A 21,277-nucleotide genomic window follows, 5' to 3' on the forward strand; every position below is an offset into this window, starting at 1 on the left:
CGCCACCAGGAAGCCCCGAGTACTGATTACTCAGAGTATTTAAGGACCATGCTCACGCTCACACCTCGCCGAGTATCTGTTTGGTAAATCCTACAATACAAAGCGTTTCTCTTGCCCTTGCTATTTTCCGTGTATGATCCTGTTTTTGTTTTCTACCGACTTTGATTTTTGCCTGCTCCCTTGTGTTGGATTACCGTGTATGACCTGGACTGTTTATTGTACTTTGGATTTTTGCCTAACCTGTGATACTGCCTTTCCGTGTATGAACTCTGGACTGTCCTCCGTTTATGGTATGGTTTCTCTACACTGTGCATTTTTGGTATTGACCCTGTTTCTGTTGACTACCCCTGTTTACTCTATAACTTTAATAAAAGTTATTTTATTGTATCTGCACCAGTCTCCTTCCTGTCTGGCCCTGACAAGATACTCGGCCAATATGACAGAGACTGCGGATACAGAGTCTATTAAGTCTGGTTTGGCTAACCAGGGTCGGCTTTTAGGTCAGCACCAGCAAACGCTCGCTGGTGTGACCCAAGCTGTTGACGAGCTAGCACGCCACCAGGTTAACCAACAGCAGCAGCTAGCCGAGATTATGAGTCACCTCCGGGGTTTGTCCACCCAGAACCCTAGCCCAGTGGTTAGTCCTGTAGCCAGCCCTAACAAAACCACTACTCCCTTTTTCGCTGTGTGTAAACCCGAAGTCTATGACGGAAACACTGAGAAATGTAATGGGTTTCTGCTCCAGTGCTCCGTGTTTTTTAGCAACTCACCTCCTGCTTCTGATAAAGCTAAAATCGGGTTTATAATTTCTCGACTGTCTGGCAAGGCTTTGGACTGGGCTACAGCTATTTGGGAGAACATTTCTGAATCCAGCTACGACACTTTTTTGTCTATTTTTCGCAGCGTTTTTGATCATACACGCTATGGGCAATCTAGTGGAGAGCTTCTGATTACCTTGAAGCAAGGTAAACTATCTGTGGCAGCCTTTGCTCTGGAGTTCCGTACGTTAGCTGCTAGCAGCGGTTGGAACGACCCTGCTCTCATCTCCATGTTTCGACACGGACTTAACCCTGAGATTCAAAGAGAACTTGCATGCAAGGACGACTCACTCACCCTGGATCAGCTGATCGCTCTGTCTATCCGTCTGGATCAGCTCCTTTCCCGTAAGCCCAAAGCTGTTAGCCACACTCCTGCGGTTCGCCCTGCACTACTCCAGTCCGGGAATCCAGTTCCGGAATTTGCGCCTGCACCCAGCCCTGAGCCCATGGACATCACACGATCCAGACTATCCGTCGCTGAGAGGCAGCGTCGCATACGCCTTCACCTGTGCCTCTATTGTGGTGGTCCAGATCATCTAAGGGCTAACTGTGAACTCCGGCCCAATTCTGCTCAAGCGTCTGCTCTGGGACAGCGCGTGGAGAGTACTCCACGCGCTAACGTGGTATGTACCCCTGTTTCTAAACTTAAAGAAAAATGTTTCGTGTTGCCTGTTATTATTACCACTCCAACGGATGTTTTTTGTGTCTCAGCGCTTGTAGATTCTGGGTCGGAGGGGAACTTTATCAGCCTGGATTTGGTGGAGGAGCACGCCATACCCACGAAAGTTCTCTCCAAGTCGATCTCCATCCATGCCATCGATGGAGAGACTGTACGCTCCAAACCTGTGACCCTGCAGACTCTTCCTCTCACCCTTCAAGCCAGCGCTCTACATGTGGAACAGCTCTCTCTCTATGTGCTCCCACGCACAGAACATCCACTGGTTTTGGGAGCGCCATGGCTAAAGACACACGACCCCGTCATTTCATGGAGCCTGGGAGACATCACTGCCTGGTCTCCTTTCTGTCGTGAGAACTGTTTATCTTTAATTTCACTCTCTTTGCAATCTACCTCTGTCGAAAGCCCTAATTCTGTAGATACCCCTGATATTCCCTCCGAGTACTATGATTTTTCTGATGTGTTTAGTAAAGCTAAAGCTACTGAGTTACCTCCGCATCGCCCCTATGATTGCTCTATTGATTTAATAGAGGGTTCTGTACTGCCCAAAGCTCGTGTGTACCCATTGTCTCGTGATGAGGAGAAGGCTATGGAAGAGTATGTTAGTGAAGCTCTTGCGCAGGGTTTCATTCGCCCATCCAAATCCCCAGTTGGTTCAGGTTTCTTCTTCGTGAAGAAGAAGGATGGGGGTTTGAGACCCTGCATAGATTACAGAGGCTTAAACGACATTACTAAAAAAAGTTCGCTTACCCGCTCCCGTTAATCCCAGCAGCTCTCGAACAGTTACGTTATGCCGTGTACTTCACCAAACTCGATCTCCGTAGCGCTTATAATCTCATTCGCATCAGGGAAGGTGACGAATGGAAAACGGCGTTTTCCACCACCAACGGCCACTATGAATACCTGGTCATGAGCTACGGTCTCGCTAACGCCCCAGCTATATTCCAGTCGTTTATGAATGACATATTTCGCGATCTCATTAATCACTCTGTTGTCCTTTTTATAGACGATATCCTTATCTATTCACCAGATCTCCCCACACACATTCAGCATGTCCGCCAAGTTCTCCAACGCCTGAGAGAACATAGTCTGTTTGCCAAAGCCGAGAAATGTGAGTTCCACACTCAAAGGGTCACATTTCTCGGCTACGTTATCAGTTCCTCCGGTGTCCTTATGGACGATGAGAAAGTAACTGCCGTTACTAATTGGCCAGTGCCCCAGACCATTAAAGAACTCCAGCGATTCCTTGGCTTCGCTAATTTTTATAGGCGGTTCATCCGTAACTTTAGCTCCATTGCTGCGCCCCTGACTGCTCTCACTAAGGGGGCTGCTAAAATCCTGAAGTGGTCAACCGAAGCAGATCGCGCTTTCAGTGAGCTGAAAGCTGCGTTCACTTCAGCCCCTGTACTTAGGCACCCTAATCCCGAGTTTCCCTTCGTAGTGGAAGTGGACGCTTCCGAATCGGGTGTTGGCGCGGTTCTCTCTCAGCGTAGTGGGTCGCCACCCAAATTGTTTCCTGTAGCCTTCTTCTCACGCAAGCTTTCCCCTGCGGAGCGTAACTATGGGATAGGGGATAGGGAACTTCTTGCTGTGAAATTAGCTCTAGAAGAATGGCGTCACTGGCTGGAGGGGTCCGTTCATCCGTTCACTGTGTATACTGATCACAAGAATTTGGAATACCTCCGCACGGCTAAACGACTTAATCCGAGACAAGCACGTTGGTCTCTTTTTTTCTCTAGATTTAACTTCTCGATCTCGTTCCGTCCGGGAAACCGTAATACTAAAGCTGATGCGCTGTCCAGGGTTTACAGCACTGTGGACAGCGCATCCCAGCCCCAGGAGGCTGAACGCATTCTTCCTCCCTCTGTTCAGATCGCAACCATTCAATGGGAGTTAGACGATCAGATTCGCCAAAGTAACGCTAATCAGCCCAATTCTGAGGACTGTCCTCAGGGTAAAACGTTCGTACCCGTTCAGTTTCGAGACAGGCTCATCACCTGGGCTCATTCCGCTTTAACCTCTGGTCATCCTGGTGTCACACGCACGTTACAATTACTCTCTGCCCGTTACTGGTGGGATTCTATGCGTGCTGATGTTCACTCTTTCGTTACCTCCTGCTCTGTCTGTGCGCAATGTAAAACGCCTAAAACCCTTCCAGCCGGTAAGCTACTACCTCTCCCTGTACCTGAGAGACCTTGGTCGCATATAGCGGTTGATTTTGTTACTGATCTGCCTGTATCTGAGGGTTATACTACAGTTCTCACTATTGTTGATCGTTTCTCTAGAGGGGTTAAATTTATTCCATTCCCAGCTCTGCCTACTGCCTTCCAAACTGCTCAAGCTATTTATATGCATGTATTTAGACACTTTGGTATCCCCGAAGATATTTTGTCTGACCGTGGTCCTCAATTTACTTCTCGTGTGTGGAAGGCATTTTTTGAACATCTCGGTGTACATGTCAGTCTCACTTCTGGGTTCCACCCTACATGTAACGGTCAATGTGAGAGGGTTAATCAGGAACTCGGGAAATTCCTCCGCACATACTGCTTCAAACATCCCACTGATTGGTCACAATACCTCGTCTGGGCTGAAATAGCACAAAACTCCCTAGTTAACACTACCTCTGGCCTCACCCCCTTTCAGTGTGTTCTGGGTTTTCAGCCTCCTCTAGCTCCTTGGACAGCGGTGTCCACTGATGTGCCGGCTGTGGATGAATGGATGAAGCGCAGTGAGCAGGTGTGGGAAGACACGCATCGTAAAGTCTCTGAGGTACTGCGCGTGTACAAGGAGCGTGCTGACAAGCACCGTGGTGACAACCCAGACTACCAACCAGGAGATCGGGTGTGGCTCTCTACCCGGGACTTTAGGTTTGAGGGTAGTTGTAGAAAGCTCCTGCCTAAGTTTATTGGTCCTCTTAAGATTTTGTCACGTATTAATGCAGTTACTTACAAGGTGTAGTTACCCCCTCAGTATCGTGTTAATAATTCTTTCCATGTATCTCTCCTCAAGCCTATGGTCCCGGGTCCGCTCGCTGACGCTGCACCGGCTGATGTTCCACCCGCGGCTGTGGAGGGGGAGGGGTCGTCCACGTATTCTGTCCGGGAGGTGCTGGATTCACGCAGACGTGGGGGTGTACTCCAATACCTTATCGATTGGGAGGGGTATGGTCCGGAGGAGCGTTGTTGGGTGGCTGCCAAAGACGTGCTGGACCCTGCCTTGCTCGTGGAGTTTCATGCTCGTTTTCCTGGTAAGCCTGCTCCTAGGCCCCGTGGACGTCCCAAGCGTCCTCCGACCTCCTCTGCTCCAACTCGTCGGGTTTCTCGCTCTGGTGAGCCCCGTCTGTCTGGCACCTCCGCTCCGACACCTGCACCTCCCGCCGGTACTCCCTGTCCGCCGGGTGGTCGTCGCCGGGGTCGGCCCCGTTCTGCCTCCGCTCCGGGCCCTCAGGGGGAGGGTACTGTCATGTCTGGTGCTGAAAGCACGTCTGTGTCTCCCACATCCAGCTCTATCTGCGATTCTCACAGTAACAACTACAATACCCAGAACGCACCACTCCATGACACAACACACACTCCCGATCACATGTCACGTCACATGACGCCACCAGGAAGCCCCGAGTACTGATTACTCAGAGTATTTAAGGACCATGCTCACGCTCACACCTCGCCGAGTATCTGTTTGGTAAATCCTACAATACAAAGCGTTTCTCTTGCCCTTGCTATTTTCCGTGTATGATCCTGTTTTTGTTTTCTACCGACTTTGATTTTTGCCTGCTCCCTTGTGTTGGATTACCGTGTATGACCTGGACTGTTTATTGTACTTTGGATTTTTGCCTAACCTGTGATACTGCCTTTCCGTGTATGAACTCTGGACTGTCCTCCGTTTATGGTATGGTTTCTCTACACTGTGCATTTTTGGTATTGACCCTGTTTCTGTTGACTACCCCTGTTTACTCTATAACTTTAATAAAAGTTATTTTATTGTATCTGCACCAGTCTCCTTCCTGTCTGGCCCTGACAGTAATGCTTGAATAGAAATCCAAAAAAGATTATGGTGTCTAATATCAGGCAGAAAATGCACAGAAATTCTTATCTATTTAAGTGGCAATAATGAGCTTTAATAGTTTTCACAGTTCCAGATGTTGTATTATTAGCTCATATATTCATCACATAGATAATTCAACCTATTTCAGAACTACTGGTTTACAGCTGTGTTTCAAATATTTATAAGAACACCAGTGCCGTACCTTGCTGTAAGATATGGTGTTAAACATTTGGCTGATCTCCGCTGGCTTGTTGACCTCCTCCTCTTTGCAGGACAGCGGGTGAGAGGAGACCAGGCTATCCACAGCAAACGCGCGGTAAATATCATACAGTATGATCTGATCTTTCTGTAGAAATACATTAGAGATCTGTATTATGAACACTTAGCATTAGCTGAAACATTTTTGCAGGATATATTTCTTCTCTTTTATAGTTAACTGGAAACAAGTATAGAAATTCTGCTGGTCTAAACTGGTTTATGCTAGTCTGGTGCTGTTTTTTTTTTTTTGTGGTCAGCCAGTACAGTTGTTCTAACCAGTCAGCATGATTAAGCTTTTTGACCAGCACAACAGCCTTTAAAAAACAACAAATGCAACTTTTTTCCATGAACGTCTTCCTAAAATGTTCTTACAATGTTCCAGGTTGGCTCTGCATAGTCTGCACCAAGGTACTCCACATATGAAGCAAATCCCTCGTTTAGCCACAAGTCGTTCCACCACTTCAGAGTCACCAGGTTTCCAAACCACTGGAGGCCATAAACCACATTCACCACAAAAAGAAGGTCAAGAAAACATACCAATAAAATATTACTAACTTTAAAAGAATTCATAGAAATGATACGAAAAATGACTGGACATTACGCACCATATGAGCGAGCTCATGAGAAACCACAATCACAATTCTCTGCTTGTTGCCGTTGGCCGAGGTTTTGGGATCATAGAGCAGAGACGTTTCCCTGTAGGTGACGAGACCCCAGTTTTCCATGGCTCCAGCATTAAAGTCAGGCAGTGCAATCTGGTCTACAAAACGAGATAAAGAAAGGTTGGGTTATCAGAGTATAAACCGAGATTAAAGCAACAGTATGTAAAATTTGGGAATTTGTAGATTTAGAGAGCTCTTATGGTAAGAATGTAAAATAATTTGTAAATACAGAGAGCATGTGGAAGAGTACCTTTATTGCAGGGTAATGCCAATAAATGTCTCTGTGAAACAATGTTAGTATATTAAATAATAAGACAGTGGGCCCTATTGTACTCCCTGTGCAAGGTGCATCACGATGCTCGTTGCTATCTTACACCTAGTCATCAGTTTATTTAACACCCCCACAGTTAAATTAGTGTTGGAGTTTAGTAATATATATCTATACTGATAGGCATGGTGGTCTGGAAGTGAGGTGAGTTTAGGGAAATATCTGGCATGTGTTTCTATCTTGGTGGTGGAAAATACTGTACAGTTGCGCCACTAACTGATTAAAACCATGACAGGAGTCAACAGTCAGCTGCCCAATCCTATTTTAGACATGCAGGAGCTCCATGCACACTGTGCGTCCTCAGCATGCGTACTAAACCGACTTTTAACTCAACAATAAACAGAATAAAGTATAAAATAACATTGCTGTTCCCTTTAATGAGACATATAAAAGCACCGCTGTTAAGACACCAACACGCCAAAGTCAGAGAGCTTAAACCCCGCTCTTGAAGGGAATGACAACTGGTACACTAATTGGTTTATTTAATGTTACACCCAAAACACACCCGTGATTCTCCAAGAGAATTATTACCACGCCTTTTGTAAAATTTAATCAGCACAAAGCATATTTTTTGCGCCCTCACGATACCAAAGGCACACAGACATCACAGATCTAAATCCAGCTGTGTGATACGCAAGTTACCAGTGCATTATAGATCGCTAAAATAGAGCCCAGTATCTCAAAATATTCCTAATATCTTGAAAAATGACTCTGCATAGTAAAATGAAATAAAAAAAACTCAAAAGGTTAAATTTACCTGATTTAGAGAGTGGATAGTTGGTGCTGTAATACTTCTCAAAGAACTTCAGTATTGGCTGGGTGATGCTCAGGGCATAGTCACCTTGACCTTCTCCAATAGCCTTTTGTCTTGCCCAAATACGAACCTTCCAGAAAAGAACATGATTAATAAAACCGTTTAGCTTGAAACCAAATTTATAAAATGTTTTTTTTATCTCTACCAAGGCATGTTTCGTGTCTGAAATTGGCTTGTAGTTTTGTGATTTTACAATCAGCACTAACACACATCACATTCAACACTCAACACACACACATACTGTAGGCAAAAAGCAGCAGCCAAATGTGCAGAAATAACTCTCTACCTCTATCTGCAGGATGTCATGGTGCATCTGGGCATACAGTTATACACACAGAGTGTCCAATTTTTTTGGGTAGACCATGGAAATTCCACTCACATAGGGATTTGAACTCAAGACCCCAGAGCTCAAAAAGGCAACATGCTAACCACCAAGCTGCTCATGTGTCTTAAAAGTATCTACTGGATAGGATATACTACTTTGGCTGGATTCTGTTTACACTTGTCATTAAAATGAGAGAGACTAGATTAGACCAGATTTTACTTTCCCACATAAAAAGGACATTAACATTTCTGTTTTACTTCCTGTAAACAATAGATTCTCATTAAAAAACTGTTCTGCTCTGGGAGGAACAGTTTAGAAGAATATAAGGGCTCTTTAATACAGTGGGAAAAAAATGATGTTAATGCCATGTGTAAATGCTAATAGTATTATGCCACTTATAAAGTTATGAAGAGTTGATAACTAATAACATTAACACACCCAATTTACAAAATAATGCTGTAAGTTCGATTCCAATAAATGTATAATTTATCATGTATGTCCATTAGTTGCTAGCAAAATTAACCTTATACACTGCCTGGCCTTGCCAAAAAAAAAAGTAAATTATGTCAAAAGTAAAAGTAAATGATGTGGGGTTGATGCTTCAGTTGGTCTGCAGGTCTAGATTCAGCAACAGTATGTGCTGAAAAAATGAGGTCAGCTGACTGCCTGAATATACTGAATATAGACCAGGTTATTCCATCAATGGATTTTTTCTTCCCTGATGGCACGGCCATATTCCAAAATGACAATATCAGAACTCATGGGACTGGAATTGTGAAAGAGTGAATCAGGGAGCATGAGATCATCATTTTCACACATGGATTGAGAGAGTTCACCACAGAGTCCAGACCTTAACCTCATTGAGAATCTTTGAGATGTGCTGGATAGAGAAGGCTATGTGCAGCGGTCAGACTCTTCCATCATCAATGCTGCTGTAAGATCTTGGTGAAAAATTAACGCAACACTGGATTGAAATAAATCTTGTGACATTGCAGAAGCTTATCGAAACAATCCCACAGTTAACATGTGCTGCAATAAAATGTAAAGAAGGTTTAAAAAAAAAAAACTTTTTTTGGTCAGGTAGTGTAACAAAACTAAAGAAACAACCTTTAGACACCAAAACCACCCTGTTTAACACAAAATAATCACATGCCCCCGAGCGCTTCATTCATTCACTCATACTGAAGGCTAAAATCAAATTACCATAACATCCTTGCTGTCTGTTTGTTTGCTGGTGTAAGTAAAGTCACTGACAACAAACGCGACCAGATATGTAGACATCGTCTTTGTGGGCTCAAATACAGTTTTAATAACATCAATTCCATCCATTTGAAGGCTTTCTGTATCTGATGAGAAAGAAATCAGACATAATTAGTAGTGGAATCCTGGCCTTTATCACTGATCAAATGAAAGCCTCTTCAATCATTCACAAAAAAGCTTTCTGATAAATGATTTTGTGCTGTGAATTTGATTATTAGCTTTAGACTGGAGCTACTGTAGACATGGAGACTAATGTAACAGAAATCTGTCATCTGTCAAAATGATTTAAACAGACCTCCATTGCTTATACACTGTTAAAAGTTTAGCTTGCTTGAGAAACTTTAAGGGGTTTTTTAATTTGAAACTGTGGAGGAAATGATTCAAGGAACACGTATTTATAAATATCTAGCATGTTTAATATCCAGACCAGATTAGCAACTGGGGTTACGTTCACATTACCAGGCTGAAGTGACTCAAATCTGATTTTTTTTGCTCAATGTGGCTCAGATCTGATTTTTTTTTAATGGCTGTGTGAATGCACCAAATACGATTTCTTTTAAATCAGATTTGAGTCACTTTCACACAGTATGTGATCCTAAATTGTATATATATATATATATATATATATATATATATATATATATATATGATCCATGGACATGCAACATGAATGTAAACGGTCAAATCAGAATTCATGCATCTTTTTGCTTTTACGCATGCGCTACGTGCTTCTCTCTCATAGCCACACATCTCTTGGTGCAGTTGTGCAGCTATAGCACCAAGCAAAAGCAAACCACCTGGCCTTTTTTCACCGCCTCTACCTGAGCTTCAGTACTTCAGACCAGCTGTTTCTCTCCACTCCAGCAAAAGATGCTCCACATATGAGCTGCTAACGCATCCATTTCCCTCTATAAAGCTACGAGTCATCTCTCAAATATGGCGTTTTTTGTTGCAGGTGAAGAAAGTGACGTTTATACATGCATGTGAGGCGTTTTAGGGACAGATTCCTTCACATTACATCAAGATTGCCAAATCCGGTCTGAAGAAAAAAACAGATTTGAGCAATGTGGCTTTGATTAATGTGAACGCAGCCTGGAAGTCAAGAGAAGCCAGAGCAATTTGTGTAGAGCCTACTACAAACCACTAGAGGGAAACTGTGAGTCCATTTAGTGAATAGGGTACATGGGGGTGAATAGAGAAAAACAGCAAAAACACCAGTTGAAAAAGGTAATTAACTACTTATCTGGGATAGTACTTTAATTTAATAAAAGTATAAAAGTATGAAAAAGAATTTCACCTACAACAAAGCAGTTGTACCTGTATATTTCCAATTTTCTACTGCAAACAGGTTTTATTTAGATTAAATACGTTAGCATTACTGCTATTCGTGTGCTGACTGGTTGTTGGATGTTGTTTTGTGTTGAGGAAATTAGTACATTTATTTAAATGTAAAAATGAACAGACATTTATAAACTCTGATTGTGCTCAATTGCTCCAAATAAACCTATTCATTTTGGACTCACTAGGAAGTGCCCTCTATTGGACTGAAAAACTGGAAGAAATTTTCGGTAACACTTTACTTGGATGGTCCATTTGATGGCCTCTTTGATGCTCAACTGACACTCAACTAACATTCAACTACATGTCTATTAAATGCAAATGAACTTAAAGGTGAAGGTAAATGTTTTTCTATTGAATATAACCCTACATTCAACTGTAACCCAATTGCTTATCTTAATATTTAAGGATTGGGTTTAGGGTTAGATTTTAAGTTTAGGTTATGGTTAGGGTAAGGGTTAGGTGTAGGGTTAGATTTTATGGTTGATTAAGGGTTAAGGTTAGTGTTAGGTGTAGGGTTAGGTTCTATTTTTAATCATTTACATTCAACATCGGGTTAAGTTCAATTTAATGGACATTCAATTCAGTGTTAGTTGAATGTCAGTTGAGCATCAACAAGACCATAAAATGGACCATCCAAGTGAAGTGTTACAAAATTTTCAAGTGGGTATTCTCCTCTCTAGAGATATACGCAATGGCATCACAAGTTCTCATGTGAGTTTAGTTCTGTAATTTTCTAATTTATATTGAAGAACCCCTACATTTTCTCAAGAAACATATACTTTTCCCAGTGTTTAGGAGGCCCAAACAGTTGCTACATTTGGGCTAAGAAGATATATGTATGAATAAGATTTTTTTTGACCCAGTCCTTTTAGGAGGTTGTAGTTGCAGTGTTAGATGCAGTCTCAGTGTCTGTCTCACCCACGTCTCTGCTGTTAGACAGTGCGATGGTTCCTGGCTCGTGAATAAGAGTGATGTGGAATATGGCCTTCATGGCTGGCTCATCAAAGCAGGGGAAAGCCTTTCTGGCGTAGGTTGCTTGCATCTGTGTTATGGCGACAACTCTAAAAAAATAAAAACAGATAAATCATGAGTAAGCATGTTGTGTAACCGGGAAACCCAGCGCTAATTCAGGAGAAAATAGGAAGTTAGGATCCTGATTCTAAACAAGGAGCAGTCTTTGTGAGTACTCACCGAGCGGAGAACCTATTCATGTTGGGGTTGGACAGTTCTCAAATATTTGTTGGGTTCAGTCAGATTCAGATTTAATTTAGATCAATTGCAGGTAATTCCTGAGGTATGTTGAGGCCTGGCTTTTTGACTAGGTCTTTGAGGACTCTCTCTATCTGCCTAGATATATGTATAAGATATAATAAGATACAGGAAACAAAAATATTGAGAGACCAGCTCATTTAGTGTCTTTTTCAGAAATAAAGGCTGTGACCAAAATGGTCCGTCATTAGTTTTGCACTATATAGGGAGACACTATGTAGTTTACTAAGTAGTGGTGAAAACAGGAGTGAACTCAGACACTACTTTATCCTTAACCCTTGTGTGGTGTTCGGGTCTGTGGGACCCGTTTTCATTTTTCATCAAATGATACTAAAAACATATTTTTTCTAACTCAAACTCATTGGCATTGGCTCATTTTTTGTGAAAAACATATATCAAAACACATTTTCGATAAACACAAACTGTACACCCCCCCCCCCCCCCCCCACACACACACACACACATTTATATTACATACAGTATGTTTGGCCAAGGGCTAATAAACATTGCTTCATTTTTAAATTTGAAACTAAACAAATTTTCTACTCATATCTTGAGTTAAATTCATTTTCTTTTACATTTTATTAAAAAAACTAATAAAAAAAAGGAGATAAGAAAGGTAAAGGGCAAATATTAACCATGTAAGCTGTTTATATTGCTTCCAATTTAGGTGAAGCAAGCATGTGTAAAGCATTTTAATGTAAAATTGCTTAATTTTGCTGAATTAAATACAAGTAACAAAGTAAACGAGTAACAAAAATATGAACACAAGGGTTAACATTAGCCAGCACTGATCGCATAAACACCTGAACACCTGAAATGCTGAACTATGTTTAAAACTACATAAACATGCAAACTGAGCTCTGAGTTAAAGTTAGTGAAGCTCTGAGCTTATTATGAAGTAATCTCTCTTAGACTGTTATAATTATGCTGTTTACAAACATAATCCTCACATTAATGAACTACATACAGCATACACTGGCTCGTAGTGTTGCCAGATTGGGTTTTATGCCAAATCTCGAGTTGTGTCAGAAATTGTCTGCAGGAAACAACGTGCTTTTTTGCCAGTGAGTTTGGTGGCTCTCTGTACGCTTTGTTCTGTTTGTTCAGCTGTGTGTTGTCTGTTGACACATTCAGCGTGTGTAGTATACAGTGATGTTTACTATAAATCATTGTGGAACTTTAAAGTGCCCTCAAAATAACGTTCAATTTCCACTTTACGATTCGGACATTCAGAGAAAAATGGCTGACATACTAAATAGTGCCCTAAATAGTAAATACAGAGCCATTTCGGTCACAGCCAAAGAGTATTAAAAAGTGAGGTCAGGATGTGGCATTATCCCCAACTCCTAGTCTCATCCTACAAGTACTGAATGGAGCACCATCATTCCAGAGAACACTCTCAGTTTCACTGCTCCACAGCTCGAAGATGGTGGATTATTTTCCCATCTAGCCTATGGCTAATGGTGCCATTAGGCCTAGAGTGGTAGGTTCATGTTTATCTGCTCCAGAGAGTCCTACTGTATTGGCAATGCTTCTCTATAGGGGCTAGACAGCTGTGTGCATTTATGTATATTTGTTGCAGCTATTGGGCCAGCTTAAAGTAACTGCCTGCATTAATTTGAATGATTGGGCCACTTAGAAGTGCGCCATATTATATTGTACACAATAACATAAAAAAAAACTCCATATGGTGATAGCATGACATAATTAAAAGCAGTCTATTATATATTTATTTCATTTTAATTGTTCTTTGCAGTTTGCATTCAACAAATATGATGTGCTCTAATTTTGTGGTAGATTATTGTTCTTACATTACTTCATTTTTGATATATTTTTTGTTTTATTTTTTGTTATATTTCATACAAAAGCTGGGTCAAGGTGAGTTACTATTCACAATATAGACCAACATTTATAGATTTTTTTTGTTTCTACTGATTTTACGCAACTCTTATATTTATACTAGTTAAAACTTTAATATTTGTTTTGCTGCAGTAGTATATATTTAAAATATATTTTTGCTAGTGTTTCGTCATATTGTCAAGAATTTTGTTATAGCAAAAATACCCTGCAATATCGTGATATTATTTTAGGGTCGTATCACTCACCCCTAAGGTTACTGATTGTACACCCTTTGTACTTGTGTTAAAAACCTTCAGGTGATGATCCGTAGACTGGAGGTTCTGCTGTTGAACTGTCTGCCACACTGATTGGTTATTGGTAACATATAAAAATGCCACAGACATGAAATGACAGGTGTCAGGGTATCGTAACTGTAAGGTTACTGTCGTGACAGATGTTCTCATGACCTTGGTGACATGAATTTAGTGTCTGACATCAAAAGTGGTCGAGAGCGGCTCATTCAGACACAAACATACACAATGCTCATAAACTCGCTAAATGACCAACTCCTGATCAACTCAGTACAGTGTAAACATGTTGATCTGATTTTGGTCTTAGCAGTCATGCTGCTAATTCTGGTAGCTGAAATTATTGGTAGAAAATATTGGTAGCATATAATCATGCCGTAGACATGAAATGACAGGTGTGAGGTTACCGTGTGAGATAACTGTTATGACAGATGTTTTCATGTTTGGGGTCATGACCTGAAATTAGTATCTGACATCAAACTTTAAAGCATCTGTAATGTAGGTGCACTGTAAAAATACTCTTGTACATTTTATGGTAAATTAACTGCATATGTCAAGTTACACCAAAATCTCCTCCAGCCTTTGCTTTAACTTGAAAAGAGCCTTGGCCAACTACAGGGGTTAATGGCACAACTCAATAAACCAGTTTTGATCTCCTTCTCAAGTGATTTATTATTAGGTTTAAAAACAGTGGTATTCCATTAGATGGACAATAGGTCGAACTTATTTTACTTTTATTTATTCAGTTTTGATGTCCTAGTTTTTCTTATAGCACTCTCCTGTGTTTCAGGGGCTGTCTGTGTGAGCACAGCATAAAAGTTACCAGTAAAGGATTTTTTAAAAGTAAGTCATGTGGAGAAAGATTACAGCATATTACTAACCAGTATGATCAGTATTAGTTACTTTTTTAGGGATGGTTTTGACATAATAATATTGGATACTGTTTAATACTGTATACTGTATATTATTCTTTACAATTACAGTTTGTGATGTAATTGTTTAGAGTCTATAAACTATTATTATAAGTAGTTACAAATAAACTACTTTAAAATTATTGCTTACATATTACTGTAAAATTACAGATAGTCATACACTATAAATGATTTCCCTGTAGTTTAACAGTAAAATACTGGCAGCAGGGACACCACAAAGTTACTGCATTGCAATTGCAGTTCTCAGCCAGCATGCAAGCAAAGGGTAACTTGTTCTAATGGCCTACAACACAGTGGCCAGACAGACAACCATTAGATAAAATATAACTGAATACCCAAAGAAAGATAGCCCTGTTTGGCCAAACTTCAGACTGATGGGAAGTTAGGAGAGGGGGGACATGCCCTTTATGCTAATTATTGATGTCAGGGCCAAATCAAAAAATATATAATTTTTGTAGTCTGCCCTTGCTGTTTAATTTAGGTCATTTTTCTCAAAATATGGAGTACAATCCATCCAAACAAAGTGAGAGCAAACTCAGAGAGAGCAGATTCTATATGTTACTTTTTACAGTCTATATCAAGAGGATACAATCTAAGAAACTTTTGCATGTGGTAGTTTTTTTTTTTTTATGGTAGAAGTGGTAGATGTGTTTTTGCCTGATGTGTAACAGTATATTATTGGGAAATTTCTTCAGTTTACCCACCTGTTTTTTTTTCTTTATATGTAACAAATAAATATACAAGTGGCAGCTGTATTCAAGATGCACTGCTTTTTACAATTTTACAATGGAGCATAGTTAAACAGTCATTTACTGACTACATACAGTGTATAACTGCTTCCACAGCATAGATAAAGCATGGTTATGTGTCAGGGTTCAGGTAGAATTTCCAAATGCTTTATGTAAGAGAGATATTAAGTGTACTGTGAGATGAAATTTCACTTTTGCTAATGTCATCAAAAACGCCTTACTTTTTTACCCCGTCCTCTTCATACTCGCTCCTGTAGAATCCCTGCAGGTCATCCGCCAGCTCTCCTCTGAACTCGGTATAAAGCCAGTAGGCTTTTCCTGGCTTTAGCCTCCCCTTCAGCTGAACCACCAAGTATTGCGTTTCCAACTGGAACCAAGTTTTCTTGATGGCTGGAGCCGTTGCTCCCTGCATGCCTGTTAGCTTTGCGTGGCGTCCATCAAAAAGAGTCAGGTTGAGCTTGTGGCAGTGAATGATGATCAGATCCGTCTCTTTCTCACATGTGAAAGCTACTCCAGAACTGCCGGTGAAAACGTACATACCCTTAGCGTCTATGCTGAGCCTCGGCCACAGACTTATGTTGTAAAACTGAGGCTTCAGGGTGTTGGGGAGTCTGTATTTGTCCCAGGGCTCATTAGATAGTGGTGTAGTGGGAGGCATGCGTGATGTTGGTCCATCGCTGACCTGATGTGACTTTTTGGCCTTTTCTTTAGAGTAAACTATAGATAACGCTACGATGGTGGCTAAAGCTGCTGCAGCCAGCAGTACAGCTGCTATGGCCAGGTGCTTGCTGATGTAGAAACCTTTTCCCATGATTGTATAAAGCTGGAGAAGTGTGGGACAGGTTCGGGCAAGGCTGCTCTTCGTCTCTTCACGCTAACAGGAAGACATGGCTGTGAAAAGAAAGAAATTAAAAGGAAATTAGCATCCATGTTAGCATTTTTGCTTATAGAACTTTTGCAAGCATTTGATGCTTTTTGACACTGTAACTCTTAGAAGGGAGATCCAGTCAAAAGGAAAAAAATAAACTCTCACTACATCTGCTGTAAAGCTAACTGTTTCATTTTTACAATATCTGGCTAACGCAGGAGCCAGCCACAGAGCTAATGGTTATATTATGTTTATGCATGCTGAATTCTGGGTACTATAGTAAGGTCAAAATCATTTTCACACCATCAAAATTCACACCAGCCCTGTTTATTCCAGTTAAAACAGACTCTGGCTCCTTTGTACCCTTACCAAAATATACTCCTTTTATTTGAGCTAAACCACTGATAAGGCACAGTTTAATCTGATATATTAGCCAGATAACGCTAAATAGCACAGCTATTAACAAACGCTGTCTCTGTTCCATGCTGTTTACACACATGGCCTGTGCTGCGTTCCCTTGACATGCAGGTGTGTTATGCAGTATTATGGGTAAAACAGATTACACTGGTGATTTCTGTATCTGCTGTAACTGTAAATTAACCCTTATTTATAAACAGAAATAAAATGAATCTACTGTATGTGCCTGCATGTGAAAGAGAGTTGGATTCTGGCAGGGAGTTAGATTTCAACACAACATCTGGAAAAGCAACTTTCTGAACTTGCTGTATTTTATACACCAATTAATGTGAAGAATAAGAAGTCATGACAGAATGTTGTAAAATTCAGTGTAATTCAGTTAACTGCAGCATGAAACCAATACTAAAAGGAATAAATGTAGTTTATACAACATAACAAAAACACAAACCTAGGTTCGGGCTATGGTCTAGACTTCTAGGTGTCTTAGAAGGCTTTTGGGAAACACTCAGGGAAACACTTGGAAAGTTTTTCTTACGTCATACGTACATGTATTAGTTTAATCGTTATCAGAATCCTAAATTGGTTCTTATTTTATATAATCTACAATAAAATCTTATTGTAGAAAATAACCCTTTTCATTTAATGACTCTTTGCTTAGACAAATAGAAAAGACTTTGATCGGTATCTCATTGAAAAGTGGTTCTTCTACACAGTTCAAATGTTTCTTTATACAGAACTTACAGTAAATAATAATGAGAATGCTTAAATAGTTATTTCTTTACAACATGTTAAAAAATCCAAGGCCAAAATGCCCCTTTATTCTTAGAGAAAAATACATTTTATAAACTACCTACTGAGAAGACACAGAAGACTGTGTGTAAACTGAGTGTAAACTTATATCTAATCACTGATAATGACATCAATACTGATAGTCTACTAATAGATAATCCATTTTATAGACTCGCACAATCAGTTCATAGAGTGTTTATGGCTCTAGAAAGCTGCTGTGTCATACAGTGTTAGTTCCAGTCAACCTGACAGTGGATCTTCAGTGGATCAACATTAAAGAATGCAGCGCCACATGAAGTACACCACGCTCGTGATCACATGCTTTAACCCACTGTGGTTCCACACTAATTGTACACTGACGCTCGTGTTATTGGGTGCTGGGTTCTCACAGATGCCACTATGCTGACACGTTTAAACAAAACACCCAGCGGTTTGGGTCAGATGACTGCCGTCCTGCTGTTATGACAAAGTCACCTCGGTCCACCCCTCGCTTGTGCTCACACTGCACCACTTTACGGTCTTATCAGTCCAGATAAATAATAAAAACCCTCAGAATGAATAAGTAGAGTGCAGATTCGAGCTGCTTCACGTCTTTATGGAAGTGCTGGGGTGGGAGATTTGGGCAAAAGTTCATGTCACAGATGCTCTGGTCTGGAGTGAAGTGCTTTTGTTTTTCGTGAGGGGGCCGTCAAAAACGTCATCGCGGCTACACTGCCGGCTGGAACAACATGTTATACTTTTTATTGCTCTCGAGAAAAAAGCAGGAGACACAATCACAGGACTAAGGATAGCTGTGGGGATGGATATGATGGTTTTTGGAATTTTAAAAGGTCCATATCATTGCTCTCAATTTATGTAGATTTTTAGATACTACATAATTTGAACAAACCAACTGTCCCTTACACTGTGTCAACATTTTTTGATGAATGGGCCAATAGAATTTCTCCAAAATTACCTGAAATTAACTGTTTTTACATTAACTTTCATTGAAAACAGAAGGTTTATCTCTCGCCTGTAAAGCTGTTGTTTTAAAGATACTTGTTTTACATTAGACAGCTACGAAATGCCATATACCATTAGTTGTTTATTTATTATTTTACCCTGAAATTCACTTATAATATGTGTTTGTTATTTATCAGAAACAGATGCATATATTTTTGTATGGCCATTTTAAAACCAGTCCTTACACACTTAATAGACTAATAGGATATCATCTTTGTCACAAAAATGTTTTTAATGCTTTTTTTGCATTTTTATTTTATTTAGAGGGAAACTGTCTGGGTTCAGAGCTGTGTTCTGATTGGCTGCTCTGTGCTGTATCTCATTAAATTCCCTTAACTGGGTGGGGCTAAACAGATAAAATGTGATGTTTTTTGTGAAATTCAACACAGCTGCTTTTGCAATTTAGCTATTAGCTTAGTGTAGATACAGTAACTAGAGACTGATTGGTAGGTAGTGTATATTTTGAAAAGTTGACCTGTCTTTAACAAAATGTAATTCTTATTTATATTTTTGGCCACATACTAAAGATAATAGCTTTAACTTTGCCTTAACAAACATAATATCTTACAACTTTTACAAAAAACTTCTATATTTCACAAAAAGTTCTACTGTTCTACTATCAAATGTTTCTTTTTTAGTACTATTAAAAACCACTTAGAGTGGAGCACATATTACACTTAAACAAGAATACTTGACTTTACTTGGAAAAAACTATAAATAGCATAATTAATATGTAAATATAAAGGGCCTTTAATGAAATGGTCCCTTAGGAAATGAGCAGTGGTTCTTCTGCACCCTTAAAAAATATGTTTTTCAAGGGTTTTTGGTAAAGGCAATGGCTCTATAAAACTTAAATGATCGATTAAATGTTTATGTTTTTTGTTCCTTGGTTAAGTGGGTTTTTATCAACACGTTTATCAAATATATAGAATGCAAAGAATATTAAAGACTCTATGAAAGACTCTATGAAAGATTGATTAAAAAAAAGAACACTTGAAGGCTGAGCCTTTTTGACTTTGCTCCAAATTACCAAATAAAGTTTACTTTGTTTTTTACATCTTTTGAATTTTTTTTACCCAAGATAAAATAAGATAAAATAAGATAAAAAAAGATAAGATAAGGACCTTTGTCTGGTAAGTTCTAAGAATGAAAAGTTCCTGAATAAAAGTTTTTTTGAACTAGACTTATTCCTAGAACTATTGTTTTTTAAAAGTGTACTCCAGAGAGCATCTTGTGTCTATGGTTCCATATTGGACCTAAAAGAGTTTTACCATTGTTACAGGCTAAAGAACTCAATGCAGAACACTTTTGGAGGAGCCTTCATAACTTCGCTTCAAAGATCCATTTTTTAAACTAAAGTTTAAATACTTGAAGGTCCGAAAAGTTTGGTGTGACCACTGTGACCACCTGGAAATCACATGAGGCTGCTAAATGTAAATAAAGTGTCTTGGGGCCGTTCTGCAACTCTCCACAGTGAACACCCACATGCAGCTCTGAGCCAAGCAGCGTCCAGAGTACGTCCCATCAGTGCACAATACGCTGGATCAATTTACAACAGAGAAGCAGAAATCTACATGCACATACTGAAGAATGTACAAAGTTTAACAGGTAGATTAAAGACAGCTGCTAAAGGTGAGCTTGAGAAGAGTAGAGAAGAACTTACCGGGTGTCCATGTAGAAGAAAGAAGCCTCTACGAACCAGAGAGGTGCAGAGACTTGAGAATTTAAAATGATGGAGTTGATGAGAAACACACACTGCTTCTCTCTCTCTCTTTCTGAGTTCCCATCTGGTAGAAGGGGGGAGGTGGTGGCTTACTCAGGTCTTCAAACACACACACACACATTCGCACACATTTTTTCCTGTCAATTTCTCTGAAACCTAGCTCTAATTTGACCGAGGGTTGTGTGGGGGCAGGGGGGCTGAGGAATGTGCTTGCAGAAATACAGCCTCAGAGCTTCTGACCATGCATAAAAACCTCAAATCAACAAGCTAGCTAACACAAAACACAAACCCAACAGACTGATCTTAAACACACTGCACGTCACAACCTCAGTCATTTGAGGTTCCTGCCCCAGCAAATGCCCAGCAAATGATGAGCAATGAGCTCATTCTGTATATATCATCTGCAATAACATCAGCCGAAAACAACACTGGCAAAGCACGAACAGTCCCCACAAAAAGACCACGAGTCAAAAACTGTTATTTAGGAGCCACACAGGTCTAAGAAGCATCCGGTCCAATCCGGCTTCCAGCCTGAGGGCCCAGCATTTCCTGCACTGTAAAAAAAATATACGTAGTCATGCTGACTGGAAATGATGCAGTAACTGATTATAGAGCATTTTTTGAGTTAACTCAATTTTAGATGTTTATTCTTAAAACATATTTTAACTCACATTGAGTTAAGCTTTTGGAAATCATCACCAAATTCCATTGAATCCTAAAGGTTTAAGAAGCATCTGATCCCGCCTCACTTTTAGTTTAAGAGTCCAACATTTCCTGCACTGTAAAAATCAATTTAGCCATGTTGACTTGAAATGATACACTCAAATTATACTCATTTTTGTGTGTTTTTAG

The 21,277-nt window shown here is 40.2% G+C and overlaps 1 protein-coding gene across 1 annotated transcript in view; it reads right to left on the reverse strand.

The window, feature by feature from the left end:
- The window catches only part of anpepa (alanyl (membrane) aminopeptidase a), a 31,397-nt gene extending 10,887 nt beyond the window's left edge, over window positions 1-20,510 (reverse strand). Inside the window, exons 1-8 of the mRNA XM_022669889.2 lie at window positions 20,366-20,510; window positions 15,848-16,517; window positions 11,445-11,587; window positions 9,129-9,271; window positions 7,544-7,670; window positions 6,402-6,556; window positions 6,169-6,282; window positions 5,741-5,884 (exon numbers count right to left, since the gene is read on the reverse strand). Coding sequence (XP_022525610.1) covers window positions 5,741-5,884; window positions 6,169-6,282; window positions 6,402-6,556; window positions 7,544-7,670; window positions 9,129-9,271; window positions 11,445-11,587; window positions 15,848-16,437 — 1,416 coding nt within the window. The 5' untranslated portion in view covers window positions 16,438-16,517; window positions 20,366-20,510. The remainder of the gene's footprint in view (window positions 1-5,740; window positions 5,885-6,168; window positions 6,283-6,401; window positions 6,557-7,543; window positions 7,671-9,128; window positions 9,272-11,444; window positions 11,588-15,847; window positions 16,518-20,365) is intronic.
- Between the last annotated feature and the right edge of the window lie 767 nt (window positions 20,511-21,277).

This window comes from Astyanax mexicanus, chromosome 16 (genome assembly GCF_023375975.1).
Source record: "Astyanax mexicanus isolate ESR-SI-001 chromosome 16, AstMex3_surface, whole genome shotgun sequence".
NCBI classification, from domain to species: domain Eukaryota; kingdom Metazoa; phylum Chordata; class Actinopteri; order Characiformes; family Acestrorhamphidae; genus Astyanax; species Astyanax mexicanus.